The sequence below is a fragment of the Denticeps clupeoides genome, chromosome 2 (genome assembly GCF_900700375.1).
Source record: "Denticeps clupeoides chromosome 2, fDenClu1.1, whole genome shotgun sequence".
NCBI classification, from domain to species: Eukaryota; Metazoa; Chordata; class Actinopteri; order Clupeiformes; family Denticipitidae; genus Denticeps; species Denticeps clupeoides.
The window spans coordinates 8,654,537-8,682,498 of record NC_041708.1 but is presented as its reverse complement, the minus strand read 5'-3'; the positions used below and the strand labels follow the sequence as shown (position 1 = coordinate 8,682,498).

The window sequence follows — 27,962 nt, the reverse complement described above, 5'->3', positions numbered from 1 at the left end:
TCCTGGTCACATGACCACAAAGAGGCTGCATTTCGCCATCCTTCATCTTGTCTTACGTCACAGTGGATGCTCACCAACTTTCTTCTGTTTAACCCTGATAAGACAGATGTTCTTGTACTCTTGTATTACATCATAACCCTGGATAGCCTTTCTATTTCACCAAGTACAGAAGTAAAGGATCTAGGTGTCCTCATTGAGGCAGGTCTCTCATTTGATTTGAATGTAGATAATATTGCTAGGATAGCATTCTTTCACTATATAAATATTGCCAAGGTAAGAAATATGATCTCAATGCACAATGCAGGAAAGTTGGTCCACGCCTTTATTACATCAAGGTTAGATTACTGCAATGCTTTACTGTCTGGATGTTCTAGTAGGTGCATGAGTAAACACCGGCTAGTTCAGAATGCTGCAGCCAGAGTTCTAACTAGAACTAGGAAATCTGACCACATCACCACAGTCTTACAATCACTGCACTGGCTACCCATCAAATTTAAGATTGACTAAAAAATCCTTCTTTTGACCTATAAAGCTCGAAATGGTCTTGCCCCGCAGTACCTGAGTGAACTTTAGGTAATTACAACCCACCCCACCCCACCCCCTGCGTTCGAAGCGTGATACGAACCAGAGGGTCACCTCAGCCACCACCAGCGTAACAACTAAAGCATCAGGGATCTTCAAATGGACCAGTAGCATCATAATGGACACGTAATGTACACCATGACATTGGAATAAAACAACTACTCTGCACTGTCCAGTATCTCTGAGTATGAACAGATGCTCTATACTGCACTTTGTTTTTTTCCACCACTACACCTCTTGGACTATTTTTTTTCTTGGACAATTCATCACCAACCCTGCACTGACACCAATTGCAGGATCACTCTGCCATGGAAGGGCGTCCTTCTCAGAATCACTCATTCCCAAGGTTTTTTTATCCTTTCTTTTTTTCTCTCTCATAGAGTTTTTATTTGTGTGGAGTTTTTTTCTTCTATGCAGAAAGGTCAAGTGTGGGTTTGTCAACTGTAGGGCATGTAAAAGCCCATTGAGACATACTGTATGTGATTATGGGCTATATAAGAAATACATTTTGTCTCAAAGCTATGTATATTTAAACTCATCCACTTTTATATTTCCAGATTATTTATTTGTATTACATACTTTTCATTTTATACTGGCATTTGTTTTGACTGTTCTTATCTTGTATTGTTCACTTTCTGCTGTGGCAATGCAAATTTCCCACCTGTGGGACTAATAAAGAATTATCTTATCTTACTTCAGCCCTCACATTATGCAAGACCATACTGTAGAATTTGCCATCACTGTTCCATCCTGCGATGGCTGAGTAGCCCTCGTTAATGGACCTGGAGCTTTTAATTTCTCTTATTTATGCATTTCTGCTTTTTACTTTTTTTATTTATTATTTGTAAAAATGTGTTCATCTGATGTGCAACAGGAATTGCCCACAGGTGTCAAAGGTCACTCTGAACAGTATTTTGCAATAATGTCTTCAACAGAATGTCGCAATTCCATCTGAACTTTGTCATCATAAGGGATCAACAGGAACTCCTGTAAATAGTAATGAACTTTTAGCCTTGGGAAGTCTAAGTGACAGATGTCACAGGAGATGAGCAGTCTGTCTGTGTTCAGCATGAAGGTGTCTGTAGCTTTGCTGGTGTTCCTGTGCAGCAGTTTGTTGGTGGTTGAGGGGAAGAGAGATGGCCGTGAGGCTGAAACCGCATGTGCGTCCCAGGAAAACTGCCTGCCTGAAATCTTCACGTTGCTGAGAGAGATGAGCACTACGATCGCAGTGCAGAAAGTGGACCTGAGTCACACAAACACAAACCTAAGGAGCCTGGAGAGACAAATGGAGGAGCTGAAAAATACAAAAGAAGGTAAATTTAATAAGCTGTCCAAAATACAGAGGTTCACTTATGTCTTGAGGTGTAAAGAAAAAGAGTAACATGTCACATTTTTCTATCAAGAAAGTGAAATTAAAGTTTTAACAGAAAAGCTGAACACGCTGGAGACCAAGATGAAACTCTGTGAGCAAACAATAGAGGAACAAAAGACGCAAATACATGAGATGAGTGTCACTAACACAGAAATGAAAAGCAAGGTGGAGGACCTGACCAGACAAATTGAAGGTAATTAGCACAAATGTTACAGAGATGTTTTTAGAAAAAGTTAAGAGAATTTTTCTGCTAAATGAATGTACAACGATTGTAGCTCTGCTGTCTGAAATATATCCACATCTTTTTCATTTAAAGGCCTAAATTTTAAATGGTATGGTTTTGATTAAGTCCCTGCGAAGTCCTAGGAAGGTGCTGTTTTTTCTCTTTTTGCCTCACATGCACTAGACCAGGTTTGTTTGTGGTGGTGCACGGTTTGTACAAGTACATGGTAACTGTAACTTAAGTGCTTTTTTATCCACAGTGAAAAAGGTGGCCTTTTCAGCTTCATTTGCAGTATCAGCTAATAAGCACATCGGACCCCTTACAGCCCCAACCTCCTTGATCTATGATCACGTCTTCACAAACATCGGAGATGCTTACAACCCCAAAACAGGTATCTTTCCAGTAGGCTTTGATTAATTCTGTAGGAGGGGGAAACTCTCATTACTCTTCTTTGTAAAAACATTTATTCATACACATACAAGAAGCATTAGTTTCATTTTGCTTAGAAATATATGGTATATTACCATATATTTATTTAGTATATATTAAATATATACATATAAAATATGTATATATTTTCAGTGTATATTAAAATTGTATTACAATCAAGTAGTAGTAATTATAATAATAATAAGAATGTTATTCCCCTCTCCTTTTGCATAATACACCAAAATCCAATTTTTTTTCTGCTCAACTACAGGACAGTTCACAGCACCGGTGAGGGGAGTCTACTTTTTCCAGCTGCACATTTTTGCTGGAGGCTCGAATCCTGCTGGAGCAAATTTGCTGAAGAATGGACAACACATGATTGCAGCATACAATCATAAAGCTCCGCATGACATAAACACCTCCAATGGGGTTTCGCTGCTGCTGGAGGTGGGAGACGTGGTCTCTGTGACTCTGGGACAGGGATCATGGATAGCTGCTTATACGTCGCACTTAAGCACCTTTGGTGGTTATCTGCTGTTCCCAATGTGAGGACAAAGTAGAACACAATTTTCCATACTCTAATCTTTAAACTTAAAGAAAAAAAATGTGCTTTTATTTTAAATATGGTACAATTCAAGCACATGCAAAATATAAAATGGAATACAATGCATTGTAAACACACAAAAAAAGAAAGTCAATGTGGCTTGGGTCTGAAAGCCCAAGCCACATTTCATTTTCACATTTCAACTACTGAAATTGGTTGGTTAGTTTGTTTTTTGTAATAATCACAATGTACATGTCAACCAATAAATAAATAACATTATTTTTCCAAATGTGCCTTGCCAAAAATAATCTGCACCTGCACGTCCAAAGCCTTACATAATTGACCTGCATAAAGCACAGAAAACAATTAAAGACGTTCATGGTAATTTCTGATATTGGGTTAGAAATTGTCCATTTCAACATTAAAACTTGGAACGATAGTGGAGAACCATGGAAACAAGTATTCAGAAAGGAATCTTGAAGGTGAAGTCAGAATCATAGAAAGACAAAGTGGGGCAAAGAATACGATATCCACAGATTTGGCAGCAACCGATTGTGCATGTTGTCCTACTTAAAAAGATGAGAGAAGTCTGTAATTTTGAATGATGAAAAATAATAAGTATTTTGCACCCACAAACAAGCAAGAGATCTGACCCTCACAAACCTATTACTTCTTTTTTAAGAAGTTCTTCTATCCTTCACTTCTTACCTGTATTAATGGCTATCCAACAGTCCCACCACCTGTTTAAGTAGACAATATATTTTGATTTACTCCCTGGACTTATCCATCCACATCACCCAAGTCAGGACAGTTCTCTAATGTCCCCACAATCATCTGTTCATAAAACTCGAAAAAAGCACATTCCACACCCCTGAGGTCTCAATGGGCTTTCACATCATCCCCCAGGGGCTAACCATGGATCCCACCAAAACTACAGCAATTTCTACCACCTGTGCATTCATAATTACATCCAGACTGTCCAACCCCTCACCTCCCTCCTCAGAACACTTTCACCATCTCAAATGCCTGTTCAGCACCACACCCATCCTTATTCACCCTGATCCTCAACTGCGCTTTACGGTGGAGGTCAACAACCTCCAGCCTGTGCATCGGCACAGTCCTGTCCCAACACAGCCCAAACCCCTGCACCTAGTCTCCAATCATTTAAGCCCCGCTAAATAAAGTTATGATGTAGGCGATCAAGAACTGCTGGAAATCAAAATGCCGCTGGAGAAGTGGCATCATTGTCTCCGTAAAGACGGGGAGATTCTATCATACCTGTTGGGTTGTCTGAGGCCAAAATTTCCCATCCAGCATTGCTGGTGAGGGAAGCTCGACAAAGGTGAAAAAAGTTGATCAGTCAAAATCTGGGTGCAGGGGGGCTTTATTAAGAGGAGTCAGGGCCTCCCATTGCCCCATCCTGCCAAGGAAGGCGTGTGAATCACAGCACAGGGGAGACATCCGAGACGTAGACACTGCTGAACATGGAACATAACGTCAAAGACCTGACAGCGGACAGAAACGAACAGGGCAGCTTTATACATTTGACACAGGTGAAAACGATTAGGGAACATTTCACAGGACAACAATGAAACTCCGGTCCGGATCCTGGACCAGAGTAACCCCCATTTCGGACCGGATCCTGACAGCGTGATTGAATTGGGCTTCAATTAGTTACGCAAAGAGCATGTCCCATTGTGAGATGTCAAGAGAATTTTCATAGAGAATTTTGAGTGTCTAAATCAAAATTCTCTTTAAAAGTCAAAAATTTCTTTAAAAAAAAAGTAAGTTGAAAGTAAGTAATTTATTTATTTACAGTTAAAAAGGCTGACTACAATCAAAGAAGTCACACCCAAAGAAGCTCAGCAAGCTTCTTTAATAAGGAATTCAGCAGTTGTGATCCAATGGACACAAAGCTCAATATGTGGTTGTCATGACTCGGGACGGCATGGGGGAGGAAGCACAGAGGCGGGACATCATGGTAAAAGGGATTTATTTTAACAAAACAGAAACATAATCAACAACATAAGGTAGGGCAACGTCCACATTAATCCACGTCTTGCATCTACTCTTTGTATTTAATAGACCGTAATTGCCACTGCTCAATTATCCTGAGATGGGAGTAATCAGGACCTTTTAATCAGGCGCATGAGCACCAGCTCAAAGCGCGCCGCTCCAAGGCAACCAAGCTCAGTCACCTGCGGAGGGGGAGGATGGCAGCTGGATTCCCCAGCACCCCTCCCTGTAACTTGCAGGGAGGCTGTCCCTGACCGGCTGGCGACTGTACAGGATGGTCTTGCGCATGCGCGGTAGTCCACGCTCCAGCGTGGTTGTCATGACATTACAGTGCTTCAGAACAGGACAGTAGTTCTTTCTAGGCAGCAATAATGGTAAGAGGGTTCAAAATGCTGCAGTGGGCCTTTGCTGTGTCAGCTCCAAAACTATGTGTTTGTATGTGTTTGTGAGGCGTGTTTCTTGGTTTTAAATAAAAACATTGTTCATACCTCAGTTAACCCTTGTGTGCCTTTTTCCTCATCCCTTTCCTCTTACTCTCTTGTAACTATATCCCACCTAAGAAGCGAGCGAACAAAGCGTATTATTTATTATGCTCATAACTTGAAACAAAGAGCATAAGAACTCTACAAAATGAATGAACATACAGAATACGGCATTCTGTAAATTAAAAAGACTTTTCATCATTATATTTAAAAAGTGTAATGTTTTGTTTAAATAATAAAGGAGCAGTTATAAAGAAGCATATCTATTCGGTTGATCTTTGATCGCAAGTGTTAATTATTGTTCATCTGCATAAGCAAACTATCAAACAAATGAGTTGAAAGGAGTGGTGGAAGGGTTGGCAGCAGGATTAGTGAACCAAAGAGATTGTTTTGGTGTCATGCTAATTTTCATGCACAAAGTCTGTTCACTAGATCCACTGCCATTATAGTTTCTTTAATCATTCTTAAAAATACTCCCTATTTTGGAATAGTTGGCAGCCCTGGAAATTAAATTTAAAAAATGTACACAAAAGTTTGTAGGGTTGCTATGAACGATTAATCAAAGAAGTGGATTAAAATTTCTTACTTTAAATAAAAGCATTAATTTCCAATCCCTTATTCAAAAACAGAACAAAAATCTTTAGAAAATGCATGAACATGTTGCTAATAAATCTAATAAAAATTTACCAACAAGTATGCTTTACATCTGTCAAAATATAGACCAAATAAAACAATACAAATCAGAAAATTTTACAGGATTTGTTTGAATGTCAGAACTTGTTCTCTACCCTACACTGCACACGCACACACTGAGACACACACACACCTCACTCAGTCTCACTCAGTTTGTTCAGACACTTTTCATTGTGTCAAGGCAAAAATGTGAGCACGTCCACATGCTCCTGGCTCAGGCTTGCTCTTTGAGGCTATGTTGCCTGCTGCAGAAAACTGAGGCAGCCCCTAGGCCATATCAAGAAAAGCTCGCACATACACCATATATTCCTCACGCATCTACATACAAACCTCACACATTTACCATATATTCTTCAAAAAAGTTGTGAGTGCAGCAGAAGTGTTAATTATTTTTCATCTGCATAAGCAAACTCACGCTTGCGTGCTGACGGGCAAGGGATGCGCAGAAGCAGGACATGCTGGGAAGGGATTTTATTATAAACAAACAATAAACACAAATAAACAATGGCGCGGTGGCCAAGAACGGGAAATAAGGGGGAATAACTAAAACAAACCCGCAGGTGTGTGGCGATTGCCAGAACTCAAAAATACACACATTCACATACGTGCACTAAGGTCCACTAAAATGTCGGCGCTGCCGAAGGGGCGGAAATGTCCGGATTTTATGCACCACCAGGATTGGCCACAGGTGATGAGCCCAGCTGCACACAATAACCAGGGCCGATCCATCCGGGTACGTGCGGATCCGGGTACTCTGACACGTCTTGTGTCATCCCCTGCACCGTGCAGGGAGATTGTCCTGAGCCTCTGGAGACTGTTCCAGGCACCCCAGTCTGATGCCTTCTCGGCACATGCAGCCCCTGTCACTGCATGCCCCTGGTGCCCCTCTTCCTGCCTGTCCCATCTGGGTCCTCTTGCCTACCAGGGGGTTCTATGGTGCTCCACCCCTCTGGAGGTGAACACAGGCCCATGCCTGGCCCGCCCTCCTCACCGGCTACCGGAGGACACAGCTTCATCGCTGTGCGATGGGCGGAGCCCAACTCGTGTCTCTCGTGCTCTCGTCGTCATCATCGCATGTGTCGTCCCAGTCCACGGGGAGCCTTGCCAGCAGAGCACAGAAATCCTGGCTCGACATGGCGAAAATCGTGGGGGTCGCATCCTCTGCGCTCGCTGCCCACGTCACTTCCTTGTTGCTGCCGACGCCATCTTCTTCGCTCCGCCCACTCACCCGCTGACGTTGCCGCTTCCGCGGAGTCTCCCGGGGGTGACGTCATCACGTGGCGCCGCGCGCCATTGCCCATCAGGGAGAAATCGCTCCACCAGAACGGGGATGAGAGTCTCTCCCCTGGCGTCTTTAGAAAATCTTTAGAAAATGCGTGAACATGTTGCTCCTTGAGCTGTTATAATAATAATAAAATAAAAATGGACTAACAAGTATGCTTTACATCTGTCAAAATATAGACCAAATAAAACAATACAAATGCACATTTTGAAATATAGGTAAATAGAAAAGACTCAGGGAAGATTTGACTCAGCTCTCAATGGAAAAGAAAAATGGAAGACCACAAGAGAAATTCCTTTTAGGCATTTGACTCCCAGGAAGTTGCCACAGACAAATCAGAATTTGTTGTTTCTGTCAGAGGCAGACAAAGAGAGCGGGGATCTCAAAACACATGGCTGGTGCTTCACACCTTTTGTTCGGGGGAAGGCTGCTAAATGCTGTAATGCTGTTTGAAAAGATATGGAGAACAAAGAGGTGAGGGCCTCTCCACAAGACAAAAGCTGCAGAAGTATTGTGGTCCCGCAAAATTTCCCATTTTACACCTTTAATTACATATGTTAAAATACAAACTAAAAAAACATAAAAATACAAAGAATACAATATAAACAAACAATCCCGTACCCCCCCAATCTGTAGCCAGCACAATACACCACACTTTGCTCCGCTGCAGCGTTTTCACTCTCTTGCTCTATCCACTATGGCTGTTTATCCTAATAACAGCATAGGGGTGAGCCCCAAACCAACAACTGTATCACAATGCTTTCATTGCTTAGCATCTTCATCAGGAGATGCTAGGGACGTGCTGTTACCTAACCCTGCATTTGTTCCCAAGGTTGTTAACTCTGCTTATAATTGTAGCACTGTGGAGCTCAGCGCTTTTCGCCCCCCTCTATTTGCTTCAGAAGAAGATCGGAGGCTGCATTGTTTGTGTCCGGTATGTGCTTTTCCAATTTTACAAGGACAGAACTAGAGATTTCAGGAGGAGTGACCAGCTGTTTGTGTCCTGGGCTCCTCCATACAGAGGTAAGCTGATTTCATCTCAGTGTTTATCGCGCTGGCTGGTGGAGGCAATCGGCATGGCCTACCATGCACGGGGTCTCCCGCTCCCGCAGGGGCTTAGGGCTCATTCCACTAGAGCCAGGGCTAACTCTTGGGCTTTATTCAGGGGTGTTTCTCTACATGGTATTTGTGCTGCTGCTAGCTGGGCTACACCGCACACATTTATTAGGTTTTACCGACTTGACGTCACAGCGCCGCCGCTCCCGCACACTGTGCTTAGTGTCGGTGCTGTGATTAGTGTCTTTACGGCTCCGTGTGCGTCCGGATGAAGGTACTTCAGAAAGCATGCAATACGGGCCATATCCCATAGTGAGATACCGAGCGAATGTTTAAAAGAGAATGATAGGTTACTTAACGTAACCCCAGTTCTCTGATAACATGAGTGAGGTATCTCACCCCTCCCCCCTCCTTGCATTTGGCTCGGGGAAGAGCATGCTACAGATAGCCGTTCCGGTGGGCTGCAGCACCTTATATATGGAGGCGGGGCTCCCGGGGTGCAGCAGCCATTGGTCCGTCTGCGACGGACTGGTGTCATTTGTGCTTCTGCGATCGGTCACGCTGAGGGCGTTCCCATTGTGAGATACCTCACTCATGTTATCAGAGAACCGGGGTTACGTTAAGTAATATTTCGGTTTACAGCCAAACATAACATAATAGGGGGACAGGCCTGTAGTTTGGTGAACTGTAGTGTTGTAATGATGCTGCTACTGCATCCAAGTATTGACTGAGAGCATCGGCATTACCATTACTTCGCCTGGGCCTGTACTTAATGGTGAAGTTAAATGCCGCTAGTTGTGAAGCCCAACGTTGTTCAACTGCTCCTAGATTGGCAGTCTGTGAATGACTCAGAGGGTTATTGTCCTTCTAATATAAAAGCAGATATTCTCAAAATTTCTCTGTCACAGCCCTTAAGGGCCAGAAACTCTAATTTAAAGGAGCTGTAGTTCTCCATCTTTCTTGCTTAAACAATGGCTGGCATATGCGATTTGTAACAATTTACCCCAAGCCTCCTGCGACAGCACCGTCCCAAGTCCTCCATGGCTCGCATCCACCTCCACGACAAATGGCTTCTGAAAATCAGCGTAGGCCAAAAATGGTGAGGTCACTAGTGCCGCCTTAAGGGATTTAAAGGCTGACTGGCATTTTTCCGTCCACAAGGAGTGCACCGGAATCTTTAGCCTTTGATCCACCTTTCTCTTTGATCCACTCACTTGGGCAGCCAGGTGGTTCAGTGGGGCTGCCAACTTTGCATATACTTTCACGAATCTTCTATAATAAAACTGGCAAATCTCAAGAATGATCTTAATTCTGCCAAGTGATTGGGGCGGTGCCACTCCTGTACCGCTGCCACTTTATCTGGGTCGGTAGATACTCCTCCTTTGCGTACCACATGCCCCAGGTATTTTTCTTAAAGAAATTACATTGTGAGAGTTTCACCTTCAGACCTTGGTCAGAGTCAGGAAAATACCTCTTCCATTCTATCAAGATGCTGTTGCACTGTGGATGAGAAAACAATGACATCAAGGTACAATAACGTAAAAGATGGTTGATGCCACTACAGAGTCATAAAAAAACTTTAGGAGTGGCCCCTGCAGGTACAGCCTGCTCTGCCCTTTTTGTTACCAGTTTCAGGCTCAGGGGCCGCTTCCTTAACCACTAGGCCACCACTGCCCCAAATAAGAACAAGGTCTGTTTCTGCTCAGTACTACTTGGTGTGGGTGGGGCATTACATCAGTTGTGCCCACATTGGTTATTGGGGCATATATCCTCCCTCTTCAGTTACCAGACTTGGAGACACTAATAAACTTTCAGGGAGCGCTCCCTCGTCTGGTCCCAATGGCTCGAGCAACCAAAACCCGGGATTACTTGGAGGTACTTGGGGAAAGTAACTGGAACTACGGCCCATGTACCTGCGGGGATCCGCCTCTGGGGCCCACCCTGCACACGAACAGGAAACGGGGAAGGAGCATTAACCACGGCTTCAATCTTCTCACACGCTCGCAGGGCTTGCTGCCATGCCAGGTCAGCCACTTGCACCTGGGGGGACTGAAAGAGCTCAGCTCTGTATTCATCGTACAATTCAGTAAAACAATGACAAATTACATTCATGCCCAACCCCCCAGAGACAGAGGTTTTCTGCTCTCTTAACACTTTGCCGACGGGATCCTTATAAGGATCCCCCGATTGGGTACCTTCTCAAAAACCTATTTCAAGGTACCCTAAATACGGCAGCTCGAAGCCATTGGCAGCTGTGAAACCCAACCAATTACAGGCCTTCAACGCTCTTGTTCCTTTGTTTGCAAAATGTGGGGGAAAAAAATAATTGTCGTGGTGGTAACCATTGAACCGTAATCTTAACAGGCAGGGTACATTTACACCGTCCATGCTCATTCACGGTTCGGCACTCTCCGACTAACTTTAAAAACTCTTATGAGCCTTCCCTCCCCTATTTCAATGTGTGGCTCAATTCACTGGAGGGTTCTAGTTTTCCGACTGGTTAGACTGAATTGCATTGCTGTGTACATTCACCTGGGGGTAACCATTTTGTGGAGGGCTATTTTGCCCTTGACCATAGTCAGTTTTTTGATGCGCTTCGTTAAACACAAGGTGAGTCTGAGGAGGATTAGTCCTCCTACAATACCTAGCAATGTGGCCTGGTTGATTGCACTTTAAACAAATAGGTTGACCATCTGATGTGCATTGGTATAGTTTGCCCCTGCCCTGCCTCCTGTTCTCGCGAACATAACTGGAAGTGAGTTGGTTAGTTGCATGTGTAGCCCGCAGCCTCAGCCTCTCTACTAGCAACCATAGCCTCTCTACTAGCAGTCACCTGGGTTTCACTAGACAGCACCAGTCAAGGACGCTTCTCCCCGATAGGCTGTCCTTCCTTCACCCAATGAACAGCTTCACTGCGAACATCAAGAATTTGATGCACCAACCTCAGGAGTTCTCTACGCAGGGCACCCATATACACAGGGCACCCATATTTCCTTTGGATTCTCTCTCACAGTACTGGGTCTATATCTAATTTCATTGCGTGCTTCCTGTAAAGATTTTAACCTCTTCCATCCACTCCTCTAGGGTGGCTGAACCCCTTGCCTGGGAACCTCTTGGGCGAGCTGGGGCGGAGTCTTCGGTAGGGGTTACCCTTGTTGCTGCACTCTCAGATACAGGCCCCTGAGGGCCTGTATCTGCTCTCGAAAGGCTTGCAGTTCTTCCATTTTGAGGTCACCAATTATCTGTTATCCATTGAATACCACCGCGTAGCTGCTTTCCTCCTTTCTCCAGGATATCTCCTGGTTGTTCCGGGGTTGCCAGCCGTTGTAAAAATACTCTATTAAATACTTTAATAGACACTGCTGCCAAAGCACCAGAATTATAACACACACTCTACGTACTATGGGCTAATATAACCTGCCGACTACGCAAGATTGTAGCACCCGTTCCCTCAGCTCTGTAGGCCTATGGTTAGCTATGGGTTCTGTTTAGCCCATAAACCACTACAACATGTTAGGAACAAACAATATCCTTTAATGTAGGGTAAGTTTAATATACAATTTAAAATATCTAAAGCTCCGCTGCAGTGTTTTTGCTCTCTTGCTCTATCCACTATGGCTGTTTATCCTAATAACAGCATACAGGTGAGCCCCAAACCAACAACTGTATCACAATGTTTTAATTGCTTAGCAGTACACACTCACGATCTTTGCTGTTTTTGTTCACCACCATCTCTACTCCAGGACCGTGGCAGTCTTTTTAGCTGGTCGTGACCATGCCCGTTTTAAACACTGCCATCTAATCGTTTACAGCCGTGCCTCTCTACCTGGCCACTGGCAGCTGTATTACCTACGAATTACCTACTTAGCACTGCCCTGGGCTGGTTCCCTGGCTACGTATAGAAACAGCATTAAAAAATTGAGAATATACTGAGATGTGTTTCAGCTACACTCTTAACATATTTTCTTGATTTTTAAACTTTTAATATTTAACATTAACATTTAGTTAAATATTGACAATACTGTTCAAAGGTTTTATGCATTACTGAACTAACATTGAAATTGTTCAGGAAGGGACCCTCCATGATTTGTCTGCTTTTACTCTATATCATTAATTTATACATATATATATATATATATATATATATATATATATATGTGTGTGTGTGTGTGTGTGTGTGTGTGTGTGTGTGTATGTATGTATGTATGTATTTATTTTTTATTTATTTTTTAATTTATTTTATTTTTTTTAGGTAAATGGAAGGGATTGTGAGGCTGTAATTTTGAGCGAAGACAAAGGATCCAGGGATGACATTTCATAAGTAAAATTTTATTTTCTCGTCTTGTGTCGTATTTTGTATTAGATTTGTATTATATTAGTATATGTCTCCTTTTAAGTTTTTTTTACACAGTAAAAGATACAGTATTTAAGATAGCTCTTTGGCTCAGGGACTTTAACAATGACAATAAATATTCTGATTCCACAAGCATTCACTACTAACCCTTTATTCAAAACAGAATCTTTATAAAGTGCACAAACATGCTTTACATCTGCCAAATATACTGACTTATAAAATAAAGTGTCACCTGAGCAGCCAGAACATTAAATAATTTATAAATAAAGAACAATACAAATGAGAAAATTTAACAGGATTTTTTTGAATGTCAGAACGTGTTCTCTACACTACACTGCAGATGCGCACACTTTTGCAGCTTCAATATACACAGTATACCGTGTATTGAAAAAATGTTTCACACAGACCCCCCCCATAGTGCAATCATAAAGGAAAAATATATACAGTATATACACACTAAACTAAACTATACTAAATAAAAATAAAACCTAAATACTGTACAGTATATCTATATGAGAACTTTTCTGTCAATGAACAGGTCGAACAGGACATAACTGGACAACATCTTGTAGGATGCTTGTGAGTGGTTAGTTCAAAAAGGACTCACAAGACAAGACAAACATGTGCAAAATGAGCTGAGATGTGCAAAAATCTGAGTCCTTCATGATGTTCCGAGCTCGACAGATGAGTTGATTCTCATAGAGCTGGGATATGGGTGGAAATGGAACCTTGATGATGCGCTCTGCTGTCTTCACTATCCGCTGCAGGGCCTTCTGCTCAGCGACAGTGTAGTTCCCATACCAGACAGTGAGGTAGCAGCAGAGAACACTCTCAATGGTCCCTCGGTATAATGATGGGAGGAGGGAGGTTGGCCTTCTCCAGCTTCCTGAGGAAGTGGGCTTTCTTGGTGGTGGAGGTGGTGTTGAGGCTCCAGGAGAGGTCGTCTGTCATGTGCACACCCAGGAACTTCACACTGCTGACGATCTCAACAGCAGATCCATCGATGTGCAGTGGGGTGGGGACAGTCGGTTTCTTCCTGAAGTTGACAACCATCTCTTTGGTCTTGGTGATATTGAGGGTCAGGTTTTTGCACAGTTGTGTGTCAGCAGAGTGAACAGCAGTGGGCTGTTCCCTGTGGGGAACCTGCGCTCAGTCTGACCTCCTTGGAGGTGTTATTTCCTATAGACATAGACTGGGGCCTGTCTGTTAGGAAGTCCAAGATCAAGCTGCAGAGTTGGAGAGCTTATTCCCAGCAGGTCCAACTTCCTCACCAGCTTCAGAGGGATGACAGTACTGAATGCTGAGCACAAAAGCACATGTAATGCATAGTTGTGTTGAGCACGTACACAGACCAGGCGTTTACTTGCAGGCTTTCTTTCATAAAAACTTGTTTTTAGTGTAAAATGCAGGCGACTTATGGCCCATATGGCTCTTGTATCTCTACCTCCGCCCTGTCTATGCTAGCGTCAGTGCGCGAGAGAGACAGAGTGAGTTCACTCCACTCAACGCTCAACTAAAGTCTTTTTTTAATAATCAAATGTGTCCGCATCATGCCACACCACGAATTGAATATGAAATTCGTTTCCAACTCTTTTAGTAATCGATTTTTGCTTTGCATAAAAGCGTAAAATATACAGTACAGGCCAAAAGTTTGGACGCACCTTCATTCAATGTGTTTTCTTTATTTCCATTTACATTGGTAGATTCTCACTGAAGGCATCAAAACTATGAATGAACACGTGTAGAGTTATGTACTTAACAAAAAGTGGAGACCTGACCTCCACAGTCACCGGACCTGAACCCAATCGAGATCGAGTGAAGGCAAAGGGGCCAACAAGTGCTAAACACCTCTGGGAACTCCTTCAAGACTGTTGGAAAAGCATTTCAGGTGACAACCTCTTGAAGCTCATCGAGAGAATGCCAAGAGTGTGCAAAGCAGTAATCAGAGCAAAGGGCGGATATAAAACTTATTTTCAGTTATTTCACCTATTTTGTTAAGTACATAACTCCACATGAGTTCATTCGTAGTTTTGATGCCTTCAGTGATAATCTACCAACGTAAATGGTCATGAAAATAAAGAAAACACATTGAATGAGAAGGTGTGGTCTTTCAGCCAACATCGCTGGCCTTTTTTGTGTTTATACCCGTGTCTTTCACTGGGGAGCGGTAGTGTGCGCCGTGTTCTGCGTAACTCCCACTACGGCCAAGACGGGAGAAGAGTTCATTTCATTTCCGGGTTATTTAAGTTGACGTTAAGCTAATTGCAGAGGACAAACACGTTCTGTCGTGAGTAAAGACCAGAACGCGTCACCGAAAATGCACGTTGCCTCTTAACCGGCCGGCGGCCAGCGCGGAGCGGAGGAAAGTTCTGGATGAAGCCGCTCGCTTCCTCTGGCGATGGAGAACGCCGAGGAGACGGAGATGGAGGAGCAGGAGCAGGACAGCAGGCGGGTGAGCGCAGTTTTCACCGGGTTGTCCGGACGGTGAGCCGTCTGCAGCCTTTCGGGTTTGTTCTTCAGCGGTCAGGTGTTCTGTCGGATTGTCCTACCTTGTCAGAATTTCCTACCGCAGCATATTTGTGAAGCGACCGTTCCTGCTAGCTGTACAAATGCGACGTGCAACTTGTTTATATAATAAATATACTAATATACTGTCCTTAAACAACAAGTAGTATGTTGTGATAGCACAGAAACACACATCAGATTTTACCTGTTTGAATATTAATTATGACACTTTACTGTCCAAAAACCACCAGGTATGTTCTGATAGCTCAGAAACACAAGTATTTGGTGTTGTACTTGCCGTGTTTTTCTTTTAAGTACTCCCAACTAAACAACTAAAGGCATGCGCAGTTGCCTTTGGCAGAACGTTTCGATAAGCTTGACGCGCCTGGCGGACTTTATTTAAGCTTTATTTAATGACAACCTTTCGTTGTCATATGTTTCATTAAAAACAACGTTAAACGATGTAAGACCAATTGTAGATAAAGTTCCTTGCTATGTGTATACGGATATTCCATCATTAACAAAGTGGTTTTTGTTGATGCAGCACACGGTGACACAACAAAATCTGTCCTCTGCTTTTAGCCATCACCCCTAGTGAGCAGGGAGAGCAGTGTCCCGGGGAGCAGTGTGTGGGGACGATGCATTGCTCAGTGGCACCTCGGCGGTTCGGTATTCAAACTGGCAACCTCCCGATTACGGGCCACCACTGCCCCCCATTTACAGCTACCAGGAGCATATTACAGCTGGACTGGAGTTTTGAGCCATTTGAGGACTTTCACCATCCAAATAAATGCTATTGCTATGTCATCCCAAACTTGCGAATGGTGGGCTATATAGTGTATACACCCCAAGGCCACTGTGCAATTTGAACCCTGCGTCTTATTTTTCTCTAATTGATTTATATGGCTTAAATTACTCAGAAAATGTTTCTCACAGGCTGTCCAGTGTCCAGGGTTTGAAGCTTCCTGACTACCACTGTGTCCAAAAGAATCCACCAAGACAGAATGTTTGACACATTATCTAGATTTTGCATGGTCAGGACAGGTGGAAATGACATGGTCAATTTTGCAATTGTTCAAATCTTATGCCATTTTAATATGATTTGTATGTAGACATCACAATATACAGTAGATCCTAGAAGAACAGTAACTGGTCTAACGTTTTCTTGACTATGGTAGGCCAATAATGTTTTTTTTTTTTTTTGTGCACATGCTGTAGTCGGCTGTTGTGTATTTGGGAAACAACGAGGTGAAGAGCCAGGCCGTGGTGAAGTATTCGGCCGCCCCGCCGGCCTCGACCTTCGCCCTCCTGCAGGAGCAGACGGATCTGAAGCTTCCTCCAGCTAACTGGCTGAGGGAGAGCGCTCAGCTGGGTCCGGCTGGTAGCACTGTGCTCGGGTCGAGCAGCCGGAGTAAACCTTTCTCCAGGTGGGTCACCCTCGAGCACCTTGTGACTAGGGAGCTGGAATTGTGGAGGATAAAGGTTTAATACATAAGTGCAAAATCATGCATCTGTAGGTTTTTCTATATAGAGACGGCGTTCAAAAACTATTACAATTGGATATAAGCCAGGCCACAAAGTGGCATGGCGGTTGGAAACATGGCCTCACACCTCCAAGGATGGGAGTTCGAACCCCGGCTCGGACCTTGCGTGTGCGGAATTTGCATTCTCTCCTTATGGTGGTGCTGGTTTCTGAATTGGTGACTGAATTGTCTGTAGGTGTGAGTGAATGGTGTGGTGGGCTGGTGCCCTGTGTTGGGTGAATCCCCACCCTGTGCGAGTTATGGAAAGTGAACGGGCATTTTTAAGCCTAGTTAAATGGACTTTCTGGCTGTGCCTGATTGTTATGGAGGAGGCCAGTTTGGTTTTACGTATGATACAGTAAGCGTCTTTGTGATGTGTAATTTGGAACCTCTTTGGATTAATTTATTTGTCAGCAATGCAATGTTTATTGGTGGTGTCCCTCCTAGGGATATGCCATTTTTCTCTTATTAATAGCTGATACTATTGTGGGTACTACTAAAATCGGACTCTTATTTGTTAGTTTGTTTTTGTCTAGTCTTTTACCATTTTTGTGCTCTGCAATCAGCACCACAGACAGTGCAGTGTTATGTAAAGTAGTATTTCCATGGAATAAATGTTATTTTTGCTTTTCTTTCTGGGTTCTCCTGTAGTTTTGGAATGGCCTATGACTTCATAGACTGCGTTGGAGATGGGGTGGATGTGGTGTCTGATTCAGAGGTTGGTGTTTTTCTGTTTTTGTGATTCCTCTGTATTGTCCCTGGACAATGATGATGTCGCAAAATTAAAGTCAATGAAAGCATTGAAAACATCCTCTAATCAGAGGTGAAGGTTTCTGGAGGTCTCATTCTCAGCTCCCATTTGCCCATCCATGGCACCTTCCAGGGTTTTATTATGTATTTGTTTTGTTTATTTCTTCTATATTTGAACCTCAAAAAATGTTTTGTGTACTTTCTGCAGAATGAGTTGTGAATGTGTTCTGCTTTCCAGAACATTAAGAAACTGTTGAAGATCCCATACAGCAAGAGTCATGTCAGCATGGCCGTGCATCGCGTAGGCCGGACGTTGCTGCTGGATGAACTGGACATTCAGGAGCTCTTCATGAGGTCCTCGCAGGTTAGCTTCTCTTCTGGGATTGTTTAACTGGTTGTTCTTTGTGTAGTACCAGTAGCTGTTAACTCTCCCTTCTGACAGACAGGTGACTGGGCGTGGCTGAAGGAGTTCTACCAGAGACTCATTGACCAGAAGTGGCAGCGTAAGAAGAAGAGCAAAGAGCACTGGTACCAGAAAGCAATCCTCTCCAAATTTCTATATTACAGGTTTGTGCAAAAAAGATGCAATATTTCCCATACTATTCAACTTTATTTTTATAACTCATTATCAACATTTTGGGGTACATGCATTAGCCTGTAATTGGGCTTGCCTGGTGTGTTTTCCAGCATCAATGGTGATGGAGCAGCTGAACCTGTTCACAGCCACCATAGCGACACAGACGAGGATTGTGGGCCGGTGGAATATGGGCCCTCCTGGCCTGCTACATTTAATAGCTCCACCTCTGATGCAGATGAGCATGCTTCAGCCAAAGAGGTACACATGTATGGGACAAATGGCAACATTTTTTTTGTGTGTGTGTGAATGGAATAATTCACGTGTGCCTTTGTATTATTCATTAGGAATGTTTGGAGAACCCGTATGCCTTAGGTCATGTCACATCAGTCCCTAAAGAACAGAACCTGCCTACGCTCTTCAATGAGGGTGAAAATAGTCAGGTACTCATTTGCACTATATAAATGCTACGAAGTAAATACCACAGGATGGTAGTAGCCTAGTGGGTAACACACTCGCCTATGAACCAGAAGACCCAGGTTCAACTACCATCATGTCCCTGAACAAGACCCTTAACCCTAAATAGCTCCAGGGGGGACTGTCCCTGTAACTACTATAAATGCTGTAAATGTAAATGCTATAATGTTCGGTTTTCGTTACAATCTGGGGGTCCTGTTTTTTTTTTTTATTTTACTTTACTTTATTTAGCAGACGCTTTTATCCAAAGCGACTTACAATAGGAAGACACCAGCAATTTTATTTATATATATAATATATAAATTGTAGAATCCATTTAAATAGTAGTGATTAATCAGTTAATCATTAGAAATACAGTAAGAATTTAAATTGAATCATGAATCATGAAAAAGAAGACGTATGCTCTTTGATTCAACACTCAGTATTTTGTGACCTACCCCTCTTTTGCTCCAGGGTCTGAGGAATGACTTTGTTCGGAACATTCTGTGGACATTTGAGGACATCCACATGCTGGTGGGCTCTAACATGCCAATATTTGGAGGTGGAAGGTACCCAGCAGTGAGTTTGAGACTAAGGTCAGTCATTGATAAAGAAAAGGTGAAAAACATAATAAACAAAACCGGGGGAGTTTGACTTCATGTCTGTGCTTTTAGCTGATGTGTCATTTTGGTTCTGTAGAGATAACAACAAGCCTATCAACGTCCTCACTGGGATTGACTACTGGCTGGACAATCTCATGTGCAATGTGCCCGAACTGGTCATGTGTTTTCATGTTAATGGCATCGTTCAGGTAAATCCATTTTTAATAATTTCTGTTTACAGCCCAGCATTATTTTCTCTAGAACGATTACATAATATTTGAGCATTTCTGTCCTAAACCCTGACTATTTCAATCTTCTATGTGTGCAGAAATATGAAATGATTAAAACGGAAGATATCCCTGATCTGGAGAACTCCAACTTCTCTACACGGGTGGTAAAAGACATCGCGCAGAACATCCTGTCATTCCTCAAGTCCAACTGCACCAAAGAGGGTCACACATACTGGCTCTTCAAAGGTGTGTCACACATTCGTTTTCCTTGAAAGTCAATAATATAATCAGTGTCCTGATTGAAATAACAAACGTAGTAGTACTGAACGGACGTCACAATTTTGTTGTAAATGGCCTTTTACCATTGATCTCAATTCCTGTCCCCACACAGCCAGCGGAAGTGACATTGTGAAGCTCTATGACTTGACTACTCTGTGTGAAGAGGACCCTGAGGAGAAATGCCAGAACCCTTTTACTCTTCCTGTAGCTGTACTGCTTTATAAGTAAGCATGCTTTATACGTAAGCATATGGGGGGCAGTGGTAGCCTAGCGGGTAAGGAAACAGACCAGTAATTGGAAGGTTGTAGGTTCAAATCCTGAATCCTCACTAAGGTGTTTGGTGAAATGCAAAGGACATATTTCGTTGTGTGCACCACATGCTGTGCTTGCTGTGTATCACAATGACATCAGTGATGTGTATCACATCACTTCACTTATATTTTTGTGCTTTCCACATTTTGTTTTTAATGCATAATTAACCCATTACTCCACTAAAGGAGTATACCCCTTGTACATTGCAGCAGTCACAAAAATGTTCTCTGTTAGTCATCTTGGGACCACTACCAAAACAAACATGCAGATATCAGAGTATAGATGTAGATTAAGAGTTCTGATTGATAAAGCAGTGACAGTCATCACTACTTTGTGTGTGTGTGTGTGTGTGTGTGTGTGTGTGTGTGTGAGAATTCTTACTCTTCTTTTTTTTTTTGTGTGTGCATGCATTGTTTCGCAGAGTTGCAAGTAACATGATTCTAAAAAAGAAGCAGAACAGGAAGCATTACGGTACAATCAGGACCCTGCTGCTCAACTGCATCAGACTTCTGGATGAGGCGAGACATGCTCAGGTATGTACTCACTTAGACCTACATGCTTACATTATGCAACAGATTATATAAAATGTGTGAATTGTTGACTGTTTTCTCCAAAAGGTTACTACATGCTTGTGTCTCTTGTTAGATTATTGCCTCAGCGCATTATATGCTATCAGATCTCTTCCAACTGGATGAGGAGGAGAGTGCTGAGGAGGCTCTGCGTGCCGGGGGCTCAGAGGACAGCTACAGCGAAGAGGAAGAGGAGCAGGAGGGCGACGAAACCTCCTCCAAACCCTCAGATGACAGCAAAGCCATTGCGGTCATTAAATCTGTGGGAGAGCTGTCGGTCCCTGAGAAATACACCTCCACCAGTCCCATTAGAGTAAGCATTTTTGGACGTGACCTGCCTGCACAGACACTATTTAAATCACATACACATCCATTATAGCTTAAATGTGAAATAATGTATCTAGGGGTGTGTATTGGCAAGGATCTCACTATACGATACACACCACAAAGCATGGGCCATGATACGATTATATCACTACATATTTTAATACTGTACATATTATCATATTCTACAGTTTACTGAAATTGAAAAGTTGATATAGAAGATGCTGTCTATGAACTGGGTATTACAATACTGACTGGGTATTATAATACTATTACAATAATAATTCAGCCAGCCAGATCTCTTTGTGATCTTTTGATCACATTGTCTGCATTTATGCCTTAATTGTAATGCTTTTTTTTTTTGGTGTGCTTTGTGCCCTGTAGCCAAGTGGAGTGTTTCCTGTGCTACAGGATAAAGAGGAGCGCTGCAGACATGTGCTCAGCTACGTACTGAAGGTCTGTTCACACCATATAGTTTTTAAAGTAAAGCACAGTTGAAAGCATACAGTTTCTTATGAGTCTGCATGTGTAAAAACTATTCATATTGCCATATATTCCACACTTTAAGCCAATACTTTTTTAACAAGCTTTGAGAACTGTGGCTTTTACAACAATGCGACTGATTTATTGACTTCTATAGGATAACTAGCTTCCTAGCCGGCAACACATTTAACCTAGTCATATCAGACCAAGGAAAATACCGCACAGGAGGACGATGGCGATAGTGATCAGTGACTTTTACTTTTCCTTTATTGTTGCTGAGAAAGTGTGTGCTGAAAGAATTGCATACCTTCAGCCGGTTCTATTTGATACTCTAGAAGGCTATTTTAGTACTGTTAAAAGCACTAATTGGGGAAAAAAGGTATTTGCTGTAAGTATTAATTTGTGGGAATTACCGGAATATCTCATGTTTTAACGGGGACACCTGCGGCTTATAGACAAGTACATCTTATTTACTCTCTATAAATGTATTCATTTGTGTTTGTGTGTAGGGGTTGAAAGCCATAGACAGCAGTATAAAAAAGGAGACTGACCTCCCCTCTGCAGACCCTCACACCCCCATACCGCTGAAGTACGAAGTACGTGTCCAGACAGGAGCTGTACAGAAACACATCAGTCTACTGCTTCGCCCAGGTGCGTGTCCCATCTTCTGGTTATTATATTGTTAAAAATTCAACTAAACTCAACCATTGCCTTTGCTTCAGAGAGCGTGTATCAGGAGGATGTGAAGAGTGCCACGAATTCTGGAATGATCCACGGATCATGGCAGCACCGTCTGAAACTGCAGTTCTTCCTCAAGGCGTCTAAAGCCTATTATGTGCTGTCAGACGCCGCCACCAACCTGCTGAAGTTCGGCCGTGCACTGCGCTACATCAAACTGGCCCTGCAGTGCCACGGTTAGTTTTGCCATCTATTGGCAACTTGAAACAAATTCTAATTATACTTTAATATTACATGGTGTCTGAAAAGAGCAGTGAAGTATAATTACTTATGTAGATTTAAGTGTAATTATTTTACAAATGACTTTGCAAAACTAGAACACTTTTTAGAATTGTATTCATTACATTAATGTATGCAAAATGTATTGAATATAAGTATACCCATTTCTGTCTGTTTTTAAATTGCACCATGTTCTCTCTTTCACCCAACGTTTAGATGCATATTGCTCCATCAGCAGCTCCCTGCCCACGCACGTGCTACTGTTCCACAGCCAGTGTTTGTGTCTGTGTGGGGACGTGCAGCTCATGCTGGCGCAGAACTTCTCCAACCGTGCGGCGTACCTGGAGGAGTACAGCTACCAAACCCAGGAAGACCAGGAGCTGCTGCACTGCCTGCACCGGGAGAGCAGCTGCCAGGGTCAGGGGGCTCGAACTCTCATATACAACGTCGTACCCTGGAAGCAAGCCATTTGAGAGCCCATCACTTCCAATCGTGTTTCCAAACCAGGCCTGCTACACAAAGCAAAATCGCCAGAGCACTTAACTTTCTTCAGCAGCCTAAACAAATACAGATTTTCTTTTTGCCATTTATTGTTGATTGGCCTCGCTTACTCTGCCCATCGCTTTTAACATCACAGGTTCTGGGTTCTAGACTAGTAGCGACTTCTGCGCTTTTTATTTTCCCAGTGCAAAAACCCAGGATGCTTTCTAGATTTGAAAACAGCACTTTAATGGCCCAGTCACAACATTCCACAGCAATCCAACGATTGTGAAAGTTGGTTAGAGAAATCAGAAATGCTGTTGCTATCTCATTACTCATGCCAAGTTTTGATTCAGGCATTTCCTGTTGTGTGCTGAAACTTTATTTATTAATTTTTTAATTTGAGTTGTCGTGTAATTTCCCCACACAGCTTTCATCATGGCAACAGACCTGGGCAGTGACCCAGAGTACCAGCTGTTCATCAGCAGTAAGTGCTATGAGGCGGCAAATGACCTCCTGACCTCCGGATCGCTTCAGGGACTGCAGCCGGAGCAGCTGGAACAAGTACTGAAACGCCTCGGAAACATCCGGAATGAGCTGGGCGTCTTCTACATGAACCAAGCCGCTGCAATGCAGACAGATAGAGAGGGAGAAAGTATGTATTCTTTGTGTGTGAGGGTGTGTGTGTTTTATATTGTTTTGTTTTTTCTGTTTACAACCAAAATGACTGCTGATTTGAATGTTGTTGCTAAGCAACATAACTTCAACATTTTTGGAACTGGTTGGTCATATCACCAATTTTCAAGTGATCAAATTGATCTCTTGTAGTCAGGTGATCAATTAATTTGCCTTAATTTGTATATTAGCCATAATAGTCAACATTTTATTTTATTTATTACTAGTGTGCTGTCATCGTCATCCAATTAAGTGAAATCTTTGTCTTTTTGTATGGCGCAGTGAAGTGCTACGTAACTGCAGCTGAGCAGGAGGTCTGGAAGAAGAGTTTCTCGTTTTTTGAGAACGGCATGCACAACTTTGAAGCCATATCAGATGACACCAACATGGCTTTGTTGCTGTGCAACATGGGCAGACTGATGCGAATCTGTGCACAGGCACACAGTGGCCAGTCGGATGAACACAGCCGTGGTGAATTCTCACCAGAAGAGGCTCTCTACTACAACAAGGTACCAGGCTGCTCTTGCAGTTTGACAGGTACAGAAAGTGGAACATCGTATAACTTCAGAAACTGCTTTCCTTCTGGATGCATAAAAAAAATATTTTTCCTCTTAATATATGTGCAGTTTACAGATTTATGTAAAGAAACATTTGTGACATTGTACTCTCTCTCTTTAGGCGATCAATTACTACTCTCAGGCACTGTGTCGTTTGGGCGGTAGGGACAGGAACACTTCTGTATGGGATTCTGTTAACTGGGAACTTTCAACCACATATTTTACCCTGGCCACCCTACTGCAGGACTACGCCCCGTTATCCCGTAAAGCACAGGAACAGGTACGAAAGCGTTCCTTTATTGTGCAAGTACAGCACACGGTGACACAACGAAATGTCTCCTCGTTGAAAGGCGCCTGGGGAGCAGGTTGTTGGGGACGGCACCTCGCTCAAGGGGACCTCATTGGCACCATGATGCTTTGGTTAAGAGTCCACTTCCTTACCCGCTAGGCCACCACTGCCTCAAAATAATTTATGCTGGACACGGCTGCTGAACTCGAACATGGACCGCTCGCCCAAACACGAGGCATAACTGCTCAGCTACAGGGAATTTATCTTTAATAAAAACTTGCAAAAACAGTCAGCGTTGGCTTAACTCAAAAATTAAGCAAAAAGATTCATACAAAGCAACAAAATGAAGCCGGAATGGACTTCACATGCTATTAACATGCTGGAATGATTTAATAGAATTAGGATTGGACTTGTGTGTTCTACATTGAGTGTGTGTGCTCATGCGCTTGTACGACAGATCGAGAGGGAAGTGACTGAGGCCATGCTGAAGTCTCTCCGCTACTGTGACCTCCAGACAGAGTCGGCCCGCCAGCCCCTCTACCAGTACCGAGCGGCAACCATCAATCACCGGCTGGCATCAATGTACCACAGCTGCTTCCGCAACCAGGTCTCATATAGAAATATAGACATTTTAAGCCCTTTTCTGTAAATATGTTTACGACTATTTTATTCTCGATTCGCTCACTGAAATGAAAATCTCACATACGCACAGGTGGGTGATGAAGGTCTGCGTAAACAGCACAGGGCCCATGCGGAGCTGCACTACAGTAAGGCAGTGTCTCTGTTTCTCAGCCTCAGTGACGCACCGTGTGAGCTGCTCCGCACGCTGCTGGAGAGGGTGGCCTTCGCTGAGTTCACCATGGCAGGTGCGTCCATGTCTGTCAATTCTATTTGAGTGTAACACATAGTCTCATAGACTATTTTGCTCACATGGAGATTATTGTGATTTAGCCATCTAGATGAGCTAACAAGTGCTATCTGACACTCAAACAAAATGGCTGTAAGCTATTTTTATGTCACATTGTGTAACACAACTCAAAAATGTAACGTTTGGCCAATAAAAAACAGACATGTGTCAGTCAGATTCTATCCAGTCAAAGTAAAAAGCAACTTTGCTGAAAATTGCAGTTCTGACTTAAGTTGCCTACATCTCACGAAGAATTACACATCTTATTGGTTTCGGGTATTTAGGATTTGGCCAAGTAGCAGGATATCAGCAAAGCATTGGGCCAAAACTGCGGCACATGTGTCGTTGCATGCATAGCGTCTACCTTGTGAAAGAACTGCAGTTCATAAATAGTCCTGTACCTTGTGATTTAGTGTCACATTTTCTTTAGGCCAGAGCAGCTCTGCTGTGAAGTTGAAGACTCTGACTGGAGCTCTGGATATTATGACTGACACTCGCCATGCTTTCAGTCTCATCCACAAAGAGCTACAGGTACTTGTACATTTTGGATTGTTATACTAACACATTTTATATGTAAAAATATTTTACTAGATAAATACTGTACTTAATCTACTTTTTTGTGTGTAGACAGAGAACCCAGAAGATGCTGAAGACTCCAGCAGCTCCACCTCCTCTGGACTTAACAGACAGGAAGTGAAGCGCTTGATTGGCGTTTTTGAGCCCAGCTTCTCTTTCTTATTGCTGCAGCTAATTAAAATGAGTACAACAAGCAAACGCAAGAGCAGGTAAATACTTACAATACTCACAGGTAAATACTCACATACACAATCCCCGCCTTGGCAGGATATATCCAGACATGATCTATTGTACCCAGGTTTAAAAATCATTATTGTGTGTGTGTGTGTGTGTGTGTGTGTGTGTGTGTCTCTTTTACAGCAATAAAGATGAAGATCGTGTCAACATGTATCGGCAAGTGTACTCAGTGCTCCTACGCAGCGATAAGACTGCTCCCTTAGTCAGTCGCATTGCCCTCTACCTGCAGCTGCTGGAACAGCTTGCCCCTCAAACAGGAAGTGTCCCTAAGGGACCGCCACCATAGTAACCTCTGACCTTTGCTAACCTCCATCGGACTTCAACTTTCCATTGTATCACAGACAAGAAACTGCTCTGTTGTGAAATATGGAACACGTCGCCTTGATTGCAAATGTGAAAAACCCACCTCTAGGTGCCTTAATTGCTGAATCTGAGCCTATCCATGGATAGGCTATTAGCTCGTATTTATACAGAACAGGATGGATTGCAAGATTGTTTTTAAATGGCTTTAACCACAAAAGCAGTTTTATTTCATACTCTATTCAGATTGATTTTGTAAATGAGGAAAACTGAAATATTACACTTGTTTTTTTCTCCACACTGCAAACTTTTATTTTGAATGCTGTATATTGTTAAGTTTACAATTTATGCAATACTTGTCCCCCCAGAGTTTTTTTTTTTTTTTTTTTTATTATTAATTTTGTCAAGTTAGATGTAGAGATTTGTGGTGAATTATATGCATAAAACTTCTAAGAAAAATTATAATTGCTGTGTCTGTGAACATGAACATAAATTGGCCAAATTCATTTAATACAATAGGGGCCGCTTCCTTAACCACCACTGCCCCAATCCACAATATGTAATCCACAATATGGGCAGATTATCAACAAGATTTATATGCTTTTATTGTTTCAGGTTTTTTTTTTTGTTTTTTTTTTTTGTCTACATGTCTACTGTCCCCACATTTCATAAAGTAGGTGTCCATTAAATATGGTCTGGTGATTAGAATTGTCGTTCACCCACGTTCCAGGCCAGAGCTGCAGGTAAACAACATCTCCAACCTCCAGCAGTAGGATGACTCCATCTGATGCACTTGCGCCACCACTTGGTTGATGATGTATTCCAAGGATGATGTGCTCTCCGTTTTTATGCAAGGAGGCTCCTGTGGGTACACCAGGATGACCATCTCCAAATATAGTGAAACTGAACATGTACACTCCTCTGATGGGTGCGGTGAAAGTGCCTGTGGAGAAGCAATTGACGGGGTTAATGCTGGTGAATTTTGCTTTTGTAAGGTTACTGAGCCTGAACCTAGAACAGTACCTGTGTAAGGGTTGTAGGCGTTGCCGATGTTGGTGATCACATGACGGAAAACCAGAATAGTAGGACTTTGGGAGGGGCCTACCACTACTTGACCAGTTGATGTAAGCGAAACAGAAAATGACACATGGTAACCCTGACTTTGTCTTGCCAGTTTCTGTTCCGGTTCCTTGGCATGGTTTGGATCATCCACATGTTCCTTTGTGGCTGTGTCTTGTGTTTTCAGCCTGGTCTCCATATCATGTAACTTGAGTCTCAGAGCTGATTGCAAACATGCAAATGCAAACATATTATCATCAATATGCCAGTACCAAATATATTCCT

General features: G+C 42.8%; 2 protein-coding genes across 6 annotated transcripts; both read left to right on the top strand.

Annotated features, from left to right (window-relative positions):
* Positions 1-1,604: 1,604 nt before the first annotated feature.
* LOC114784727 (caprin-2-like) lies at positions 1,605-3,237 on the top strand. 4 transcript variants are annotated; one of them, XM_028970351.1, is made up of 4 exons: positions 1,605-1,895; positions 2,010-2,147; positions 2,437-2,568; positions 2,878-3,237. In XM_028970351.1, exons 1-4 carry the CDS (start codon positions 1,616-1,618, stop codon positions 3,153-3,155), a joined length of 828 nt encoding a protein of 275 aa, XP_028826184.1. In that variant the 5' UTR covers positions 1,605-1,615; the 3' UTR covers positions 3,156-3,237. The 4 variants fall into 4 exon arrangements, with proteins under 4 accessions (XP_028826184.1, XP_028826182.1, XP_028826183.1 ...); XM_028970349.1 differs by having other exon boundaries at positions 2,001-2,147; XM_028970350.1 differs by having other exon boundaries at positions 1,986-2,147; positions 2,458-2,568.
* An 11,983-nt stretch (positions 3,238-15,220) lies between these two features.
* Positions 15,221-27,171, top strand: edrf1 (erythroid differentiation regulatory factor 1). 2 transcript variants are annotated; one of them, XM_028966473.1, is made up of 25 exons: positions 15,221-15,485; positions 16,757-16,965; positions 17,713-17,779; positions 18,050-18,175; positions 18,254-18,378; positions 18,499-18,646; positions 18,733-18,828; positions 19,316-19,437; positions 19,541-19,652; positions 19,772-19,919; positions 20,065-20,176; positions 20,686-20,797; positions 20,910-21,146; positions 21,542-21,613; positions 22,150-22,291; positions 22,363-22,554; positions 22,814-23,014; positions 23,508-23,732; positions 24,035-24,261; positions 24,431-24,589; positions 25,056-25,205; positions 25,311-25,464; positions 25,936-26,036; positions 26,133-26,290; positions 26,442-27,171. In XM_028966473.1, the coding sequence occupies exons 1-25, from the start codon at positions 15,432-15,434 to the stop codon at positions 26,602-26,604; spliced, it is 3,612 nt and encodes a 1,203-aa protein (XP_028822306.1). In that variant the 5' UTR covers positions 15,221-15,431; the 3' UTR covers positions 26,605-27,171. The 2 variants fall into 2 exon arrangements, with proteins under 2 accessions (XP_028822306.1, XP_028822309.1); XM_028966476.1 differs by lacking the exons at positions 15,221-15,485; positions 17,713-17,779 and having other exon boundaries at positions 16,831-16,965.
* Positions 27,172-27,962: the final 791 nt, after the last annotated feature.